General features: G+C 34.0%; 1 protein-coding gene across 15 annotated transcripts in view; it reads right to left on the bottom strand.

The window, feature by feature from the left end:
* Window positions 1-20,039, bottom strand: part of LOC119550109 (plasma membrane calcium-transporting ATPase 3) — a 39,984-nt gene extending 19,945 nt beyond the window's left edge. For 13 of the 15 annotated variants that reach the window (XR_005219450.1, XM_037858882.1, XM_037859162.1 and 10 more), the window contains exons 1-15: window positions 19,885-20,039; window positions 14,803-14,974; window positions 14,551-14,745; window positions 14,188-14,474; window positions 13,827-14,037; window positions 13,403-13,438; window positions 9,312-9,967; window positions 9,003-9,244; window positions 8,504-8,948; window positions 8,362-8,449; window positions 7,946-8,259; window positions 7,694-7,892; window positions 7,429-7,640; window positions 7,219-7,370; window positions 2,411-2,549 (exon numbers count right to left, since the gene is read on the bottom strand). Coding sequence is in view for 14 of the 15 variants with exons in the window: in XM_037858882.1 (XP_037714810.1) it covers window positions 2,411-2,549; window positions 7,219-7,370; window positions 7,429-7,640; window positions 7,694-7,892; window positions 7,946-8,259; window positions 8,362-8,449; window positions 8,504-8,948; window positions 9,003-9,244; window positions 9,312-9,967; window positions 13,403-13,438; window positions 13,827-14,037; window positions 14,188-14,474; window positions 14,551-14,745; window positions 14,803-14,959 (3,333 nt within the window). In the remaining variant the exon portion in view is untranslated. The remainder of the gene's footprint in view (window positions 1-2,410; window positions 2,550-7,218; window positions 7,371-7,428; window positions 7,641-7,693; window positions 7,893-7,945; window positions 8,260-8,361; window positions 8,450-8,503; window positions 8,949-9,002; window positions 9,245-9,311; window positions 9,968-13,402; window positions 13,439-13,826; window positions 14,038-14,187; window positions 14,475-14,550; window positions 14,746-14,802; window positions 14,975-19,884) is intronic. The other 2 variants (XM_037859081.1, XM_037858802.1) reach the window with 1 other exon arrangement.
* Between the last annotated feature and the right edge of the window lie 1,719 nt (window positions 20,040-21,758).

Here is a 21,758-nt window from a genome sequence, read left to right as displayed (position 1 = left end):
TATATGTGATATGATATATATGTCTGATCTACGCAGAGGCAGACGCTGAGCAGAGCTCACCGCTGACATAAAGCCAAGTTCGCCTTTCCGTTTCTACGCAAACTAGTTCCCAGTCTTAAAGTTATTGCGATATTACTTTGCCAAAAAGTTTGAAGCTCGCGAACGATTACGAGATGCACACTCGCCAGAAAATATTCTGAGGAGCGATGACGACATGAATTGGACTACGAGATATATAAACTGCGGCTTGCCGAAGTTAACTCAAATCATAAAAAACAGCTCTTAAATCAGGTAAAACCACAAAAGGAGTTCTGTCGCACAGTCCTACAGTCGGATGAACAAACACGGGGACTTGTCAAAATTAGTATACAAAGTATCAAAAGTACTTAAGCACTCACGAACTTAGGAGTAAAAAAAATTTAACAAAATAAAAACATTAATTTTTTTAACCTCCGTTTCAAAATTATTTGAACTCTTAGTTGATTTATTGAAAATCAGTTTCCTTTGGCATATTTTTTGTTTCTATATTATTATATATATCTTTAGTTACAAAATTTCCAAGTTAGCCAACATCAGAACCTTTCAGTGTTTAATTGTTTAACTGTTTTTGTTGTAAGGACTCAAAACATTAAAGTTGATGGTTGATGGTAAAAGTGATTAAATGTAAAGTAACGGATACAGGGCTAAATGGGTTTCGGTATTCCGAATACAGAATTACTGAGTGGCCATATTTTTCCTTTTTATGGAAAAATTACATGCATCTTATAAACAAGCCAATTCAATTTTATAAAGTCTTATTTAGTATTAATATAAAGTAAGAAGAAAAAAGTATTTCAGAAAAATACCACAATGGTATTTTATATAGCCTAATCATAAATTAAAGGTAAATATTTGCTTAAACAGTTAAAATTTGAGACATGGAAATTATCTAAAAATAATTATGCACTTGTGCACAAATTACATTATTAAGAGCAGGGATAAGGGTACAAAAGTGCTGTCAGGTAATTGAAAATATGTATTAAGTCGCTTGTAGTCAGATTGTTTGTTGTTTTAGGCAATTTAATTTTTAAAATCGGTCAAAAAGATAATACTACAACATAAATAAACTGCTACATATTTTGATTAAGGGATGGTATTATTACAGATATTATTTATATAATAATTTGTATAAGAATTCAGAATTATTCCCGAAATGTTCCCTGTTCAAATAACATTTGAACTGCAAAATGTCAATAAAAAAGATTATGTACAAGAAACAGACAACAAATAGGTAGTCAAAAGAGATAGAAAGAAGATAGAGCAAGAAAAGTTGAAAGATTTAACAGACAGAGGTAAAGCAGTATAAGCTGTGGCTTCACACCCAACTGGTCTAGTTCTATTTAAAACTCAATCTACAATAAGTTTAGAAAAATTTCAGTAGGAAAAAGTAAAATGTCTTACTACGTATGCCTACCTAACTGCAACTGCTTACCTTGCAGCATATGTACATACATTAAGTTCACTTTTATTTATTTAACATTGTGAAGAAGTGACCTTCGGCTAGCCGAATATTGCGATCACCTAAAAAAATCCACTTTATCAGCAAACTTTACAAAAAACAACTTCCATGCCTGTTATATGTATATATAATAAAGTATACACAGATATATATATTTATTAATTGTAAATATATGTACATATAAATATATATATATATTATATATTTATATATGTATATATTTAATTAATATATATATTTATAAAAAAATATTTTTACATGTATGAACAATCTAACTTGACTAATTTACGTGACGGTAGGTAATGTGTCCAGTGAAGGGTGTACCTACTGACGGGAAACACAAACAATATGAAGACTAGTTAGAGAAAAATGAATAATTCCAATTTTATTGAAAAAATAAAGAACTAAATCAATGTCAAAGAATTAATAGTCTTAGCTCCAAAATAAACTCATATTTCTCCTGATGCATGCGACCGATATGTTGACTTGTTGGCATTAGCATCTTTATGTCCGAAATTGTAATGTTTTGTATCACACATACAAATTTTAAAAGTATGAATGTTTGATTGCATCAAATCCTTTCGCCTTTCATTATATATGCCTCCACAGCATATATCGGAAAATAAACCCTAAGACTAAAACAGAATGTCTGTACGATTTCTTGTCAGCGTCTAAATAAAATTAATCAAATTAAACCTCTGTGTAAAATATGACTTAGATAGCATAAAAAACCCATGTAATGCAATAAATGTGATTAATGTATAGAAATATGAAATTAATAATATAAATCATAGCAAAATAACAATATAATAATTTAAACAGACATGATAACATAATTTTGATCCTCTTTTTCAAAATTTTCAGGTTTACTATTTAATTGCAAGTAAATGTTACTTTAGGTATGACACTTACTTGAGTTTGCAAGCGCGTTAGTCCACGAATCCAGAGGATTTGTCCAGCCCTTGGCTTCTTATCAGAATCAATTGAATCAAATCGTTCCTCGCCCAAGTTCATGGCATCTGTGTACTCCTCGGGATGGCCGCGACCCCATCTATAATATGAAAAGGTTTAATAAATAGGCTGAATGGGAAACTTAGACGGAATAATCATTTTAGCATTCTCAGTTTCAAAGACCACGCTCTTATCCACCACAATTAGTTTAATTAATAGTTTTTTTTTAATTGTACTAGTTTTTTGTAATATACAGGATTTGATGAATGTACAAGTGTTAAACAAGCGGATAACTCCATATTTAAAATTTACAAAGCTAATTTTAAGAGTTTCCCCTCCCAACTTATTGTAAAAGAGTAGGGTGGCTCAGAAATCTCCTGTAACTAAATTCCATCTGAAAGTCGGAATTAAGCATTGATTGACTATCTTTAAACCAACTTAATAATACTTCGAAAAATGTGTTTTTTATGGCAGAAAAAAAGACGTTTCCGACCCTATTAGCACCAGTAGGCACAACGATATACCCATGTCAAATGTTTAATTGTTAGGAAATGGCGCAGTTTTGCGGAATGTAAAAGCTATCGACATAAAAATTCACCCGGTCGGTATTGATGTTATGTATTGATACAGTGCTGACATTGCAAAAAATATTTTACAAAAAAAATCGAATTAACGGCGATTTTATATCCTTGCAGAGGGTATAATAATTTCAGTCAGTAGTTTGCAACGCAGTGAAGGAGACGTTTCCGACCTCATAAAGTATATATATTCCTAATTAGTATTACTAAACGATTCGATTAGCCATGTCCATCTACACGATTCTACTCAAACTAGTCTCGGAGCAGGATCGGACAACTATATCCTATAGCTCCCATAGCTCCCCAAAAAAGAGTATAACTTCGGTGTTTTCTAACATATTAGCTCCACTCTTGGGAATATAATTCTTTTAATATTTCAGAACTTCGAATACAATTTTTTTTATCATATAGCTGCCATAGGAACGATCGTATAACTAATGTCAAATTAATACAAAGACCGTTATATTTCGTTTTCGGTAAACATATACGGTAGAAAAAAAAAACATTGTCTAAAAATTTCAGTAACTTAGATCTTAGTTTTATAAAAATCGGAAACCTCTGTTCATACAATGCTCCCACGGGAACGACCTGAAAGGGTAAGAAACTTCGGGTTGCCAAAGTTAGCTTCCTTTCTTGATTTTTTTTAATTAATAAAAAAAAAGGAAGAACGCTATAGTCGAGTACCTCGACTATCAGATACGCGTTACTTAGCTAAAGGGACCAAAGGGAAATGGAGATATGCAAGCAGCAAAGCGAGAACGAAATGCGCCACCTACCGGCGATCTCAATATATGGTCGATTTAAGCCGTATGGGCGTTGCAAACTTTTTTTTTGGGTCAATCGATACGTATTGACGAGACCAATACATTTCAGTTAAAATTGTATATCCAGCATCAAAGTTGTGGGCGCCACAGGTTTGGGCGGTTTGTGGGCGTTAGAGTGGGCGTGGCATATTCGCATAACAAACTTGCGCTGCGTACAAGGCTATGGAATCTAAGTCTGAAATCACAGTTCTCTATCTTTGATAGTTCATGAGATATCCGCGTTCATATTTACGATTTTTTGAAGTTTGTGGGCGTGGCAAACTTTTTTTTGGTTTACGATAGGTATTGATGAGAACAACACATTTCAGTTAAAATTGTTATTCTAGCATAAAACTGTAGGAGCCAAAGTTTTGGGCGGCTTGTGGGCGTGGCACCCTGCTGAAACAAACTTGCGCTGCAGGAATTTCAGGTATATGCATGCCTAATCCCAGTATTGTAGCTCTTATAGTTTCCGAGATCTCAGCGTTCATACGGACAGACGGACATGGCTAGATCGACTCGGCTAGTTATCCTGATCAAGAATATATATTCTTTATGGGGTCGGAAACGCTTCCTTCTGCCTGTTACATACTTTCCGACGAATGTAGTATACCCTTTTACTTTACGAGTAACGGGTATTATTAATATATTTTTTCAAATCCTTAGTTTAAGCAGTATCGGTTCATAACGTTTTGAGTTGTCGTGTCCACAGGCTTCCAAGTCGTGGTTTCGAGAAAAACGCTATTAAAGTGCGTGTCGTCTAGCTAAACGACCTGAAGAACAAAACATTTAAATCCAAACAATTTCCATCGGTATGCCTTAAATGACATAACGCGACATATGCACGTGCAAAGGGTCTGCTGTTGCCTTTATTGAAGTCTTAACGGAAGACGTAAGCTAAAGTAATATATATTACGAATATCAAAATATCAATGCAACGCAAACTCTTGAGTTCCCTTAAAAAACGGCCATGCATCGAGTTCTTTCGTATAATGATAGGTTATTATCAAAACTTAAAACCTTTTGTATATCTTGTCCACCAATATTCAGTACAAAAAATATTAGGCGTTCACACCTCGTGAAAAACAGTTGTACAAATTACACTGGTCGACAAAACCCGGATTTTTTCTTGGCTTAAGACTAAGCACTACAATATCTGAAAGGATTTTACCTGTAGATTACTACCCCAAACTTTAAAATGTCATCACGTGACATCCTAAACATACATTAAAATTAGAGCTAAATTAAATCGTGATTTTTATTAAGTCGTTGATGTCGAAGTGAACTGAAGAAAAATATTAACAGTTTTGATTAAAATTATCAGGCTGAAAATAAAATGAACTCTGCAATCATATGTATGTACACTAGGGTGGTCCAAAAAATAAAAACTAGTTCTCACCATTTTACATGGTAGATTAAGGTCTGTAAAAAATGTAATTAAAAATAAAAACCAATTTTGTTAAGATTTAGACCTTGCGAATCGTCCTCAAAGTTTGCTTTAAAATTACTCATACGACATGTGTTCCAGCCAGAACATTTTTCGAAAAAATCGATTTCCCACCCCTAACTTTGTCAACATAGGAATGTTCGGAAAATGAATGTCAAAATAATAAAAAGACCGTTATATTTCTTTTTACCGTAAACATATACGGTAGTAAATTGAAATGGAAAACTATCTTTATATTTCTGTAATTATTATTTACTTTTCTAAAAATCGGAAAGCTCTGTACATACAATGCTCCCATGGGAATCGACCTGCAGAGAATATATTAACTTCGGTTTGCCGAAGTTAGCTTCGCTTCTTTTTTTTAAATTTAATTTACTTTAACGTTTAAAGTTGCTAAGCAGATCAATATGATTGGACGAGTAACGCAGGAACTTCACAAATATTAAAAATGTGAATTTTCTACGACTGCAAATTGTCTGTAGATAACGTAAAATCTGAGAAAAGAAACGTTTGAACAATAATTATGGGTTCCAAATTGAAGTTTACGTCCGAGCGAATCAAACAAAGCACGTATGGAAAAATAGGTTTATTGTGCTTTTTTGAAGTTGTGTTTTATCATCTTTTTTGGTCGATAGATTTATATTATAAAAAATTGAAATTTAGGCAAAATTATGGTGTAACTGTAAGATAAGTTAATTCGATTTCCATCATGGTGCCGCAGCCCAAACCATATGACCTAACATTTTGGAAAAAATGTGTCTTGAATCGTGTCATAGCGTAGGTTTTTGTAAAATTCAAATTAAAAGGACTCTCAGAACAACTTATGGGTCGCAATAGCTTGTACAAAATATCAATTTGATTACTCCGTCAAGTGGAAGTTTTTATGAAAAAAATAAGATATAAATAAAGTATTTAACATTAACCGACGAGAAGTAGGAAACTGTCTTGCAAAACATGAAATTTGTACCTTTTGGACCATAAGGTTAATCTTGCTAATTTCGATCGGCATGGTTAACGTACAATACACGATTTTCTAAGTTGCATGTCAATAGCATTTTGCAATTTAAAGACAGCTACATTTCGTATTGGAGCTCTAGGATGTAGACGTTCAACCAGGCGGCTTTCATACTTGATATATTTTATGACGATTGCGCAAGTTTCAAAACGCTAGCGAATAAAGTGAGCTCGCAAGCTGTATAGAAAGACAGACTGACAAACGGCCAGGTGAAGCTAAACAAGAACATTAAAATGTCTAGGGTCGAATACGTCTCCTTTACTGCGTTTCAAACTTCTGACCCTCTGCCAGTGTGTACCTAGGCAAACAAGGTAGGATTCCCATTCCGTTTGTACTTCTTTAGATTTAAAGGGCCTTCTAATCAAGACAAAACAAAACAACAGCGAATACTTCTTAAATGAGTCTTTTTGTGACAGCCCTGACATACTGAAATATTTGCAATTATATAATTATATGCTACTTAAACATACATACATTCGGTTAATAACTTAAAAATAGCTAAACAAATCTTACCTTCTAAAATTTTGAATATTTTTTATTTTTTCAAAGTATAAAAAATAACATCTCTCATTCATATATCCGTCTTAATTATATTTACGAAAAAAGTCTGTTGAACAGGTTATTTATTTTGACTGAAAAACATATTCATAAAACTAGATATTTAAAATACTAACTATAATACATGCATCTTGATAATAATTATTATAAAGTATAAAGTTTATAGCCACCAGCACTAATCAAATAATACAAGCAGAAATACATATTAATATTTTACTTAACTAGAGCCTTGAGTCTTAGGGCTAGCAAGCACCGTGTTAATACCACCGTGCAAAAGATTTTAGACTTAAGAAATGCAAGCAGATTAGAGCATCAACATCCACTTATGTATAAGCGGGTAAGCGTAATAACGTTAAACATTTACTCACGATAAAATCTTAGGTAATTTTCTGGTAGGCACTGAGGTAATAAGCTGACCCCAGACAAGTGTGCCGATTCCAAAAAATACACACCAGAGCCACTGATCTAGTGACAAAGCCTTGGTCGAGAATGCCATTTTTCCATATTGAATTATTAACACCTTAAAATATTTTTAATAGATACTTAGATATATTAAACATTTTTTCAATGTAGCATACCTGTGATATCATAGTGAAAATCCATATGGTGTAGAATATGGGATTTGTAAGAAGTCCTTCAATAACGTTGCGTTGCCCATGAATTTTTCTAGCGTTTATTTCGTTAAACAATGTCATCATGACAAATGTATTAAAAATAATAGTAAAGTGCTGGGTTGGGCCAGCATTCAGTTCCTGTCCACGTCCAGACTCAATATCAAGTATTAAATCACCTAGAACGCATTCAAATATATAACACAAAATAAAATTGTTTCATATAACTTACCGACAAAGAGCAGTCCAAATATTATTACCAACTGATAAAGCGCCTGACCCAGTATGTTCTTCATCATTGTGCGAGATATTAAAGGTTTTGTGCGGCCATAGGGTTTACGGAGCAATAGATCTGGAGTCGGAAACTCTGTTGCTAAGGCAAGCGATGCCAATGTATCCATTATTAGATTGACCCACAACATCTGTACTGCCTATAGAGTGTTGTTTTTAGAATTGTATACAATTTCTCTATTGGACTACTTACCTTAAGAGGAGAATCTTGCACAGCGCACGCACCAATAAATGCAACAATAACAGCGACTACATTGACCGTTAACTGAAACTGTAAAAACTTTGCTATGGAGTCATATACGTTTCGACCCCACATTACAGCTTTTACAATGCTGCTAAAATTATCGTCAGTTAGTATAATATCAGAAGCTTCTTTAGCAACGTCTGTGCCGGCAATTCCCATCGCAAAGCCTACATCAGCTTTTTTCAAAGCTGGACCATCATTTGTTCCGTCGCCAGTTACAGCAACCACTTCACGGTTTTCACTAACAGTGCTGTCAATAATACCTTCAAATATATTAAAATAAAAGAACAATTACAACAGTTTAAGTGGCGGGCTCTTTGAGTCAGAGCTTTATACACTATACGAAAAAAGAAAAGAAAACAAACCTTTAACCAACGTATACTTGTCGGTTGGGGATGATCGTGCTAGAACCCGCAATTTCGGCCATACTTTATCAATAAGATGTTGTTGAATCTGTTTATAAAAATAACGGTTTAAGAATGTAATACACTAATTAATAATGCTTACATCCCCATTGCTATCCCGAATACGTCTATTAAACTCTTTGCCTTCCAGAATAAGAAAGTCGTCATTTGGCCGCAAAATACCACATTTGCTGGCAATTGATCGTGCTGTATTGATGTTGTCTCCAGTTACCATGCGAACAGTTATACCAGCGCGTTGACATTTTCGAATGGCGTCCGGTACTTCGGGACGAACTGGATCTTCTATACCAACCACACAGAGGCATGTAAGATTCGTCATAATGTTTTCCTCGTCGTCCCAGTTGGGCTCGCCATCAATATGCACTTCATTAATTGCAGCTTTGCCAGGCACAAAGTCGCGATACGCCACAGATATCGTGCGCAGACCGTCGCAAGCCATTGGTTCAATAACTTCGCGTATTAAACGCTCCTGCATATCCCTTGTAAACTTTTCTAGGGTACCCTCATGGCCATAGATAAAAGCACACCTGCAATTATTATGAACAATTAAAATATTCGTATGATTCAATAAAGATACGAACTTTTTCATGATGATTTCTGAAGCTCCTTTGGTATACAATCGGAATCCTCCATTAGGTCGGGGAATCACAGTGCCCATGCTCTTACGAACGGAGTTAAAAGTATACACGCGGGTAAATTTGTCCTCTGTAATTTCGTCTCGAATAGATTGGTATTTTACACCTAAGCCTTGCACAAAGCCCAAAAGAGCACACTCTGTTTTGTTGCCAACTTGGATTGGTAAATCTCCTGGGTTGTGCCCACCCTTTTTGTTAGAAACAATTAAAATATATTATTACTAATTGGGCTTAAAACAACAACTACAAATTTACCATTATATTTGAGGTATAAGCTGAGTTAACAGATATTCCCATTGTAATCAAATTGCCTACATGCTGTGGTATATCGCTTAGCGTTGGCAAAACCTTGCACAATTTTTCACAGATGTAAGACTGTACAACAGTCATACGATTGGTCGTAAGAGTTCCGGTTTTATCAGAGCAAATGGCAGTGGCATTACCCATTGTTTCACACGCATCCAAATGCCGAACCAAATTGTTGTCCTTCATCATTTTCTTGACCGAGTATGCTAAAGATAGGGTAACGGCCAGAGGAAGTCCCTCTGGTACAGCCACTACTAATACTGTAACTCCAATAATCAAATGCTTTACCAAGTTATTGGCATAAGTGTTCTTCCAGGGCTTTTCGTCAATAACGAATGTCTTAACACAAAACTGAATAATCAGAATTATGACTGTAAGTACGGCAATGGTCGACCCAGCATATCCAATCTGTATAGCTAATTTTGTCAGCTTTGCCTGCAGCACAGATTTTTCCTTCTTATGTCCTGTCTCAGCAGCTGCGGATGTCGAGGAGGATTGCGGCACATGATTTCCTTCAGATTCAGATTTGGTTCCTTCGCTTGAAACTGTTTGGCGTTGAGTTGGCGCTTGGGTCCCCTTTATTTGCGCACGACCGTCGCTTTCACCTGAATCGAGCGACAAGTTTTTTAATAATTTTCAAACTTTAAATTAAGCTACAATGTCTTATTAAGCTATGCAAAGAAAAAAAACCTACAGTATTAAATAAAAAGTTCACATTTTTGACTTCAACTCTTGCAGAGGGTATTAAAGATTTGGTCAAAAGTTTGTAACGCAGTAAGGAGACGAAGTATATTCTTTACCAGGATCACTAGACGAGTCGATATAGACATGTCCGTCTGTTTCATTACTGCTTGCGAGGTCGGTTTAACAGCTAGCGATTTGAATCTTTTGCAAATCCAGTTTAAAAGCCGCTCTGTTTGTATGGCAATATCCTAGTGCTCCCTGTTTGTATGCAAAACTAAGCTAATGCTTAAGATATTTTACGCAGTGTAAAATCTATGGACATGAAAATATACAGATCGTATGTTTTATGGACACCTGAAACAGGGTGAAAACGCTTGCCAATCGGAGCCTATGGATTCCAAAAAAAAATTGAGCAGCTTTAAATATAGCGATTTGAAACTTTTCAGATCGATTTTTTTTTATTTATTACCTGTTCAGGACAAAAAATGTATCTGTCTGGCGACTTTATCGTATAGCCTATTGAAACAATAGGGTGAAATAGGTAAGCATTTTGTTTTTAAATATATTTGCCTTCACTACTTTGTTAAATATTTATTTTTCGTTTGTATAAATATTTAATTAATTGTATTGATTGTATGTCTATCATGTCTCGGTTTAAAAAAAATTTATTGCATTAATCACAATTATTTCCTCTACAATTATGTAACTTAAATGATTTTTTAATATTTAAAGTTGTTAGAAAGTTACAGCGCTTAAAAGGAACGCCCGGCAAAACCACTTTTTTAACTGGTAGCCAGGTAGCCTGGTAGCCAAATTCGAACAAGACCTAAAATTGTGTTTTTCTTTAAGAATTTCGATCACTTCATTATTGAAGTACTTGTTTCTGTGAATTTTTTTGAAACCCTTTAACAACAAGTTTTCATTTTTTTGAATTCAAATTTAACTTAACAATTTATAAAGTTAATTTTTTAAATAATAAATCTGTGGTAAAAAACTCAAAGTACTAAGTTTTATTGGCACCTCACCAAAAATGGTTAAAATAACTATATAAAAATACCCGTTTGGTATTTTAAAACATTTAATTCAATACGGTAAGTTTTCGACATGTTTAAGCCTATAGGTGAATAATTTTCGTCACAAAAGTTTATATCCCCACTTTTATATGTTTCTAGCTTTTTACCTCGTTAAGAGGTGTTGTTATTTGATATCAGAAGTCAATTGATTTCAGTGTTTTTCAATTTATATACCTCAATACTATGACAAAAATGACTTTAAAAAATGACTGTATAACTTCGTTTATATGAATATCGTATTTTATCGTAACTTTTACTTTTTTACTTTATAATTCTTTTTCGTCACAAATATTTATATCATAACTATTGTACCGTGAAGGTGCGACGTCACTTTGTTTTAATCTCGTTAAGATCTGTTTTGTTTGATGTATGAAAAGCTAATGAATCTAAGCTAATGAAGGGCTACATAGTTTCGAATTGCAAATAAATAGTGGTCATTTTGTCAACAAATTGGGATCGCATGAAATGTTTGTCATACTGAACTGAAACGCGATGCACTTTTCATCGCTTAGTAAAAAGGTGAACAATCTCAAGGGATATATAGTTCCGAATTCAAAATTAAATTATTTTGGCCGTCTTTAAGAATAGTTCCAAAAAGATACTATTGAAACTATTGTATTTATGCAACTTCAACAAGAGCAGCAAGATTATTTTAACAATATTCCGCCAAACTAGCAAGTTTTTTCAAAAGTCGTAGAACAAACGTTTCTTATATCGTGCTGCTACACGCAGTAAAATTTAGTTCTACGGATACGTCCTAGAAACACGATTTGATGCATATCCGCAAACAAAAGGACAAACATTTTTATTTTGGAAAGTCATCCATAAACTTTTTTTGGATAACTTTTGAACTTAGCATCGGATTTTAACAAAAGAGGTACTATATCCTTTTCTCTAGTTTTTGAACATTAAATTTAAAAATACCTTTTCTTCGACATAAAGCTTGAGTCTGTTAGCAGCATAGAAGTTACGCCCTTTAGATATTTATAGCTGTTTAACTATCAGATTTTTCCAAAAGTCGTAGAACTAAAGTTTCTTATATGAAGCTGCTGAAAACAAATAAGGCAACAAAAAAGGTCTAAAAACTACTTCAAGCTACGGTAGTTAGACAACTTACGTTATAGAGAATTGCATAGTATTTCAAAATACCTCTTCAATATATAGCACAAGTCTGTTGCTTTACCCTAGTTACGGTACGAAATGTGGCTATTTATTGCTGTTTTCCATTTAACAACATTTAAATGTTTTCAGGACCCTTAAAACACGTTTTCGGACAAACTGACAAACCAAACACATTTGTATTTTAAAGCCTTATTTTGCGTACTTTTGAAAAGATTTTAACAAATGAGGTGTCATTCGACGCGTATTTTAAGTAAGAATACAACTATAGTCTAATAAACTGTGATATTTATCCCCAACTGGCCTAACAGATTATTTATTTATAATTTTTTCCTTCAAAATTTTACTGATCCTGAGGAGTCCTTCCTTTGACATTACTTATCGATCACTCGTTACCATTACACTCACTTTCTAGTAGGCAACTGAAATTTACAATTTTTTTTAAATTTTCTTTATAGCTGATAACTTGTTGATTTAAAACATTATTAATTGATGTTAGCTTTCTTATAGGGAGAGCAAAAGGCCACTTCTGGTAAGGGTTATAACACGAAGGATCGGTATAGTGAACTGTCTTGACTGTTAAATACCCCTTAATCTGTTAGGCAATTCTATAATAAATATAGGCGCCGATACTGACAGTGACATTCATGACAGAATGTTTCGATCTGTGGGCATTAGAGTCGGCGTGGCATAATTATAAAAGGGTAAGTCTCAACTTTTTCAGATACACGGATTTGGCTATATCGACTCTTCTACTGGTAGTATTAAAAAATACTTAGAAAAATATGGACTTTCTTCTTGTTTACTTTATAAATTATATTGATTTGAGGAATAAAAACTATTGGTTCTAAATCAGCGATGGCCAGCAGACGCACAGCTCATAATGATGTGTGACTGTGTGTGTGTGAGTGATTTGGCAGCGAAACATGTTGAAGTGTGATTGTCGGCCGCTGTTCCTTACTGGGCTTGACGGTTCTGCTTGCCATCACTGTACTCAATAAATTGAAAATTTAACTTTAATTAAAATTCTTTAGACTGTCAGTATCAATTTAAGAAAACACCATATTTGAGTAGGTTCATAAATATACACGCTCATATAAATATTCGCTTGAAAAATATGTATATTACAAAAATAATAATTATCAATATGACGCAAGAATTCACCTGTCAGACTCTTTTGCTTGTTGGCCTTTTTAGCTTCTGAATTTCAACAATGATTTTCAATCATTTTAAATTTCCGTTTCATTTACATTTTGGATTAATTTTGTAGATTGGTTGGTTTGTTTGTGGTAGGTGTTGGTCGCAGGTTATATTTGGTAGGTTGGTTGACAAATTGGTTTGTTGATTGGGTAGATGAAGGATGATGGGTCAATCAATTCACATCATGCAATTCACATATGACATTTGGAATATGAAAAAATAGCAACAAAAAAGAAAATAAATAATAAATATATAATATACGCATATATAAGAATAAAAAAGTTCCAGACCATCGCCGGCAGGCTCTTCATTTATTACATTCGTTATGAAAACGATTGGATTGTGTTTAAATATAAAATTAAAGTACTTTGGCTTTGTTCGTACTTACCCTTTTTCATTTTTTTAATTTCTGCTTCTTGCTCATCAACTGCCGCGCCAAGAAGCGTAAAAATTATGCCTGCTTGTGAATTAACCCCTACGGCAGTAACAACCATTTTACCGCTTCCTTCCATAACATGCGTGCCTGATAGAACCATGGGATCAACATCTGCTCCCTTTTTGACATGATCAGATTCTCCAGTTAACGACGATTCATCCACCTGCATAACAAGTAATAACATTCAAAGGTGAAATGAATATTTTGCAAAAATCGTTAAATAAAAATATATTACGAATGCTCATATTCATTTCCACAACAAATATTCTATTTATATTATAGCACTCGGATATTTAGTTTAGTTAAAACATACCTTTAAGTCGTTACTTTGAATGAGACACCCATCTGCCGGCAACAAGTCTCCATATTTGACCTGAGCAATATCTCCAACCAGAATATCTCCAACTGAAATTTGGCACACCTCCCCTCCTCGGATAACTGAAAACTTATGCTCGCCCTCAATACGATTCTGCAGACCTCGGAATTGTCTTTCTTTTGAGTAATCATTGAAAGCTGTTACTATAACTACTACAATAACAGAAATAAGAATGGCCAATCCTTCAATCCAACCATGGTGTTCCTCTTCCTCCTGTAGCACAGCTGTTAAATAAAATATAGCCTTGTAATACTACACTTACTTGTGTGTCAATTGATTAACTAGAATTAAAGAACTTACGCGCATCCTCGTCGGCGGGTTTATAAAATGATAGACCGAGCGATACTAATGCAGCTACCTCTAAAATAATAAGGGTTACATCTTGAAGAGCCTCCCAGACTAGTGTCAAAAAGGTTTTTGGTGGCTTTGGTGGTATTACGTTTGAACCGAATGTCTCCCGCCTATGCTCTTCGTCAGCTTTCGATCCACTTAACCCTAAAATTAAATTAAGTACGTTTTACAAATGTCTATATTATATGGAGCATAACTTGCCTTCATTGGGAGATGTGTATAACTTTTTACATAATTCATGAATACCACCAAATTCCGCAATCTTATTTACACCTTCAGGACCACGATGCTCCATGAGCTCGCGTAGTTGTTTAAGTGAAATACCATATTGCGCCGGTCTTCCATCTATAGTGGCCATTTGTTATGGTCGAATCTGTAAGTAAAAATAAAATCAATACCTAGTACTGGTAAGAAAAGGGTTCTACGAAACGTGAAGAGAAATAAGTTTTTCTGTTGTTAGCTTTCTTTAGCTCGGCCAAACTTGTAAAGGCTTTAAAAAACTTGTTTGATGTTTGACTAACTGGTTTTATTTTTTTTTTTAATTTATTCAAGAGAAAAAGTGGCACCGATATACCCGTTACTCAGCTAAGGGAAACACACTTAAAATAAAAAAGAATTATCCTACATTTGTATACCCTTGCAGAGGGTATATTGATTTCAGTCAGAAGTTTGCAACGCAGTGAAGGAGACGTTTCCGACCCCATAAAGTATATATATTCTTGATCGGCATCACTAGGCGAGTGATCTACCCATGTCCGTCTGTCCGTCCGTTTTTACGCAAACTAGTCTCTCAGTTTTAAAGCTATCGGGCTGGAACTTTCCCAAAAGTCATATCTTTTGCAGGTAGTATATAAGTCGGAACCAGCCGGATCGGAAAAATAAATCTTATAGCTCCCATAGAAATAATCGGGAGAAAAAATTTAAAATAATTATATCTTTGGTGGTTTTAGAATATAACCTCCAAAGCTTGGAAATAACATTTTTTATTTAATTTTGAATTAAATTTTATCGAAATCGGACGACTATATCATATAGCTGCCATAGGAACGATCGGAAAATTGGTGGAAAAATAATATGAAACAAATTATAGCTTCGGTGTTTTTAAACATATAACCTCCAACGCTCGGAAATAACATTTTTTAGTTAGTTCTGAATTTTGAATTAAATTTAATAAAAAGCGGACGACTATATAATATAGCTGCCATAGAAACGATCGGAAAATTGGTAGGAAAATAATATGAAACAAATTATAGCTTCTTATACTATTTGGAATATCTTTTTTTGTATTTTTAAATTTAATAATTATAACTGCAAGGGTATACAAACTTCGGCATGCCGAACAACTTCCTTTCTTGTTGAAAATAGACATTACAATTTTTTTTTTTTCTAAATACAAGAAAATTATCTTTAAAGTTTAGGAAGTTTTTCTTAAATCAAGAGTTATTACATAAATATAGGAAATTCTTGGTATAAACTAAAATCGCCCGTGACGCAGGTTCGGGGTCCAATGAGGATGTCATTTATTTTATTTAATCATTTTTAATTGATGTTTTTTATTTACCATTTAAATATTTTAAATTGTATTTACCATTTTAGTATGATATATAATGCTATGCCTTGGTATATAATTATTTCTCGAGTTACGCTTAACCAATTTAGGTGACAGGAAAGCAACGGAAGTGTTAAAACATGAGTTCTACAAACCACAAATTTTTCAGCTAGTTCCAAATGCCAATTCCCCAGCTGGCATCGTTTCGTGAAAATTTTGTATAAAACAAGAAGAGAAGCTATCTTTGATCAGCCGAAGTTGATATACCCTTGCACCATATTATGCAATTTAAATCATAAGTATATTCATAAGATTGGTATATTCGGTAGATTGGTATATTCGGGAGAGTAGAAGAGAATATGATCAAAAACAACGAAGTTAAATTTTTTCTCTCTTTTTTCCGATTATTTTTATGGGATGTAGTTGTCCGATCCGGCTCGTTGTGACTAATAAACTACCAGCTTTAAAACTCGGAAGCCAAGTTTTCGTAGAAACTGACAGACAGACGGACATGGCTAGATGGACTCGTCTAGTTATGCTAATCAAGAATATATACACTTTACATGGTCGGAAACTCCCCTTCCCTACGCAGCCAATTTCTGACTGAAATCATAATTCCCTCTGCAAGGCTATAAGAACAATATACATATTTTTTAACTGTGACCACCTAAATGATTTTGGATATAAAACACAAAGATATTTACTTATTTATTCATTTACTTGTCTCGTGTAGCCCCAAACCGTGAAATGACGGGAGTGACGCCTTATGGACTTGATCAAGATAAGGAAATGACTGCATGAACCGTCGTAAATACATATCTAGCTGAAAGTGGATTCAGTCAAGTACGAAAGCAAGGTAGAAAAGAACATACGTATTAATCGGCAAACTGATAAGCTTCAATCTGATAAAACATAATGACGTCAAAATACACAATACCAGTAAAATCCAAATCTAACCGAAATATTCGACAACCGTGGCATAGAGGTGTTAACGAAAATATTACTTTTTTTTGTGATTTTGTTTTGTTAGTAACGGCAATAAACGTTTCTTTTAATTATTATTCTTTTATTAGAGTTTACCTAGAATGCAATGTATTGCTTAATTTTATTTAGTAAGTATAGTTTTAGTATCAACACATATGTTTGTAGTTTAGACAGTAATCTACAACAAAAAATAAACATAAAAAGAAGAAAGGAAGCTAGCTTCGGCAAGCCGAAGATTCTATACCCTTGCAGGTCGTCCCCGTGGGAGCATTGCATGTACAGAGCTTTCCGATTTTAGGAAAACTACAAGCTAATTATAGACACATTGTTCCAATTCAACTTACTACCGTATATGTTTAACGACAACGAAATATAACGGTCCTTGTATTATCTTCACTTAACTACCCGATCGTTCCTATAGCAGCTATATGATTAAAGCGACTGGTTTTTTAAAATTTTATTCGTAGTTTTGAGATTTGAAAAGAATGGTAGGGTAAAGAATGGAGTGGTAGAAATTAATATGGCAAAAAACACTGAAGTTTTAATTTGTAGTAGATTTTTTTTTTAAATATATTTTTGATCATTCTTATGGGAGATATAGGACATAGTTGTCCGATCCTCGTTCCGACTTATATACTATCTGCAATAGAAATAAGAGTTTTGGGAAGGTTTCATCCCGATAGCTTTAAAACTGAGAGACAAGTTTGCGTAGAAACGGACAGACCGACGGGCATGGCTAGATCGACTCGTTTTTTTTTATATTCAAGAAAATATATAATTTATGGGGTCGGTAACGTCTTCTTCACTGCGTTGCAAACTTCTGACTGAAATCATTATACCCTCTGAAAGGGTTTAAGCTTTAGACTGTATAGCTCTTGAGATTCTTGATGTTGTAAAAAGTCTTTTAAGACTTTTAAGACCCGCTTGTAAGATAAAGCAGCATGCCTGTGTGTGTTTTTGAAAAAGTTTTTTGAAATGCTTTGTACGCTCTCCTCACGTGATTTGTCTAAATACCAACAGTAACAAAATGTTTCCCCGATTTTTAAACTTTTCTTTTACATTTCTCAGAAACAGCGTTAAAGAAATTTGTACTGAAAGTGAGTATTTTGCACTCAAAGTGAGAATTTTTGTTCATGCTGAATTTTTGAGTACCAAAATTCTCAATTTGAGTGCAAATTACTTGAATAATTCACTCTGTGCATGGTTGGAAACATTTTGGAAAGTCAGCTTGCCAATTTTTTAAAGAAAATTTAAATTTTTAAAAATTTTGTTTAGGAGTTGACTAAACCTGCCTCCAGAAAAGCCTGAATTTTATTCATATTCATATTAAAAAAAATTTAAGTTAAAAAAAACTTGCCAGAGGCGGTCGTTTTTTTTATAAGGTTGAAAAATATGATCTATGTTTGGATATGACCAGTCAAGCCGCTTAAAAGTTCCGAAAAACAAGTACTTTATAAACGTGTTTTGCAAAGCCCATATTAGAGTATTAGTCCGATCGACTTGAAATTTTGGTAGTGTATATTTAAATATATATATTAAACGGTAAAAATAAAAAAAATGTTTTTTTAATTGACTCCTGGCTTAAAAACTGCAATATTTGTTATGATTATTTTTGTCGATACGCCTTGTTTTGGCCGGAAAATAAAATACAACTTTTGGGAAAGCTTCATCCCGATAGTTTAAAACTGGGAGACGAACAGACGGATGCCGATTAATAATATACATATATAAATTCCTATAGGGCCGGAAACGACTTCTTCACTGCAAATTGCTAACAGAAATCATAATACCCTCTGCAAGGATATATCGATTTTAAAAGGGTAATATAGATCTGCATAGGAAATTTCAAACAGGTTACAAAAATCCTTTTTTCGAGCGAGCATAAATAAAGTTTGAAATTAAACCGTAAACTATCCCTTTTATTATTTAACTGGAAGTCAAATTTCGAAGCTAAAGAGCACTACTAGTTTCATGAGCACAGCTATGAAAGTTCTGAACGTTTATCAGAGTGATGAGGTATGAACATCTTCCATAAATAGATATACACGCATTTATACGTCTTGAAGAACATCTACTGGTGCATAATTTTGCATGTATTTGAGTTTGATTCGGGCAAAGGGAAGATCATATTTGGACCATCGGCACAAATTCTTGCGAACATTACATGCGAGGTCCACCATTATTTCTTCTACATGCATATTTAGAGTGTATATGCATACATATGTATGAAGGTACACAGTTTTTCTAGTATACACTATACCACGCCTTGTAACAAAAACTATCTCATACTATTGAATTATAGCTTAGCCGTTTTCTTGTTTAAATCCGAACGCGATATAATAGGACCGATATTAGTATATGCATTTTCGTATCGGAGCCTTGTTCAAAAGAATCAGGCACCAGGTCATTTATATCAACGCTCCACAACCAGGAATCTTACGTCATACGTCACGACATGAGCTACATACATATTTGCACTTGTATTGGCCACATTGGCAATGGAATAAGATATACATACGTCTGTATGGGGAACGGAACCTTCAAGCGAGAACACATTATTCTTATACACACTAATATATTGATTCTGGCTACCTTCGATGATATCAGTCAATCTTTAGATTTTAAACAGACGAATGGAGTAGGTGTGTATGATTGGATATGCATGATATCACGCCTGTGTTCTGATTTGGTCATATTAAATGTTATTATCAATGATATTTAGCTTATAACTTTTCTTTTGGCATACATACACAATTAGTAATTTCTTTAATTGTACACGACTCAAGTAATAGCGCCGCGAAATGTAGCTAAATAATTATTCTAAATTTCAGACACTCCACTCCGCCTTATTTTTCAGCAATATTTATACTCGACAGATGCAAGTATCGATACATCAAAACGATTCACTATCGGAATTATTTTTGATTCACTGCAAACTCAGTAATCGATATATTTGCAGAGCGCACTAGCAAGGAAAACATAAATGTTTGGTTTTCTAAGTCCCACCGACATTCAATTAATATGCTTCACCTTGGTTTTTTGTGGAACTGACTGATCGCTTCAATCTGTGAACAAAACGGACTGCTGCATTAAATGGAGGACAGCGCTATTTGTAGATGTGAGCGGGTTTAAAAGTTTCTGACTCTGCTATCTGCAGCCCAGCTGTTTGCTCTTGATTATCGCAGATATCAAACTCAGCATTTGTTTGATTTTGTTACGTTAGCACTGCGGCGTCTACCAGTGCGATAAGCAGCATAAACACATCCATACACTCGCGGAGAAAACGTGGGAATATTTTGCCTGTTTACAAAGTTACAAATTGTTCCACACACAAAATGGAATTTTTTTTTAGTTTTATTTTAACAAATTAAAGCTAGTATATAATACTAAAATAAATATTTAAAAAAGAAGGGGAGCTGGAAGCTAAATTCCTTCGGCCCATTTTCATTTATTAATAATGTTAATCTGGAGCAAAAGTTACGAAGTACTAAAACGAAGATTACTTTAATACAAACAATTTTTGGGTTCAATAAATTTAAAGCAATAAAATTTCATTATTTATTCAAGTTTTATAATTGTACTTAGTAATTTATAAATTAGTTCTTACCAAATATATTTTCCAAGGATGTCCTTAGATATTTAGCTAAATAGGTGTTCAATTAATTTTGAATTTTTTTGAAGTTTTTTTATTTTATTATTCTTTTGGTATTTAACACAGTATCAATCTGTTGGATTGCACAGCCTATTATTGACGTTCTTATCACGCAAGTATAGCAGAGTTTTAGGCACAATAATCAATTCTAAAAGGCGACACCGAATTAAATAGGATAAATTAAAGTGATGGCGCACCTGTAGCGGCTTGTTGCATTTGTTTGTTTTTTACGGGATGCTTCACTAATATATATATATTTATATATACCGGGGTGCCATAGAAATCGAGAAGCCCCCATTCAGCGTGAGTATCTTATCTGCATCAATTTACATTTTACACGATGTAAGCCTAGTACTCAGTTTGGCTCATACCCTGTTCACACAGAGAGTGTTTCGGCTTCATTCACTCAATTCGGCTTCAGCGACCGCAAGCTAGCCTAGGAGTGAGCGAGAGGCAAATAGGCAGCTAACGCTTTTCGTTGGGTGTGTTTTTCACCGCGCTACTCAGATGAGCTAAGGAAATACCAAAAACTACCAGATTTCGTCAGTGAATTCCGACGAACGCCGTTCTCTCTTCTTGCTAATACGCATTAGAAAAGCGAAACAAAAAAAGGCTTGACTTCGCTTATTCTGTCGGCATTAAAGCCTAGTACACAGATCGGCTAATAGCTTCACTAGTCAAAAAATCTTATTCTTTGTAGTGCTAGCGAAGTTTTCAAAGTTCACCCGCAACGCGTGTAGCATGGTCATGGGCGTTTTTGGTGTTTTCCCTCCATGCTACATGCATTGAGTGTGGACTTTGAAAACTTCGGTCACACTACAAATAATAAGATATTTCCTGATTGTGAAAATATATACATAAAATATCGATGATATACATTTTTTAAAAAAATATCGAATAATTAAATTTTTTATCACCTAAAAAATATTGGTGAATCGAATTTTTGATATTTTTGTATTTAAATTCTTTTTT

The sequence above is a fragment of the Drosophila subpulchrella genome, chromosome 4, assembly GCF_014743375.2.
Source record: "Drosophila subpulchrella strain 33 F10 #4 breed RU33 chromosome 4, RU_Dsub_v1.1 Primary Assembly, whole genome shotgun sequence".
NCBI lineage: Eukaryota > Metazoa > Arthropoda > Insecta > Diptera > Drosophilidae > Drosophila > Drosophila subpulchrella.
Note: the sequence above shows the minus strand (reverse complement) of the source record. Positions and strands in the feature narration are given on the sequence as shown.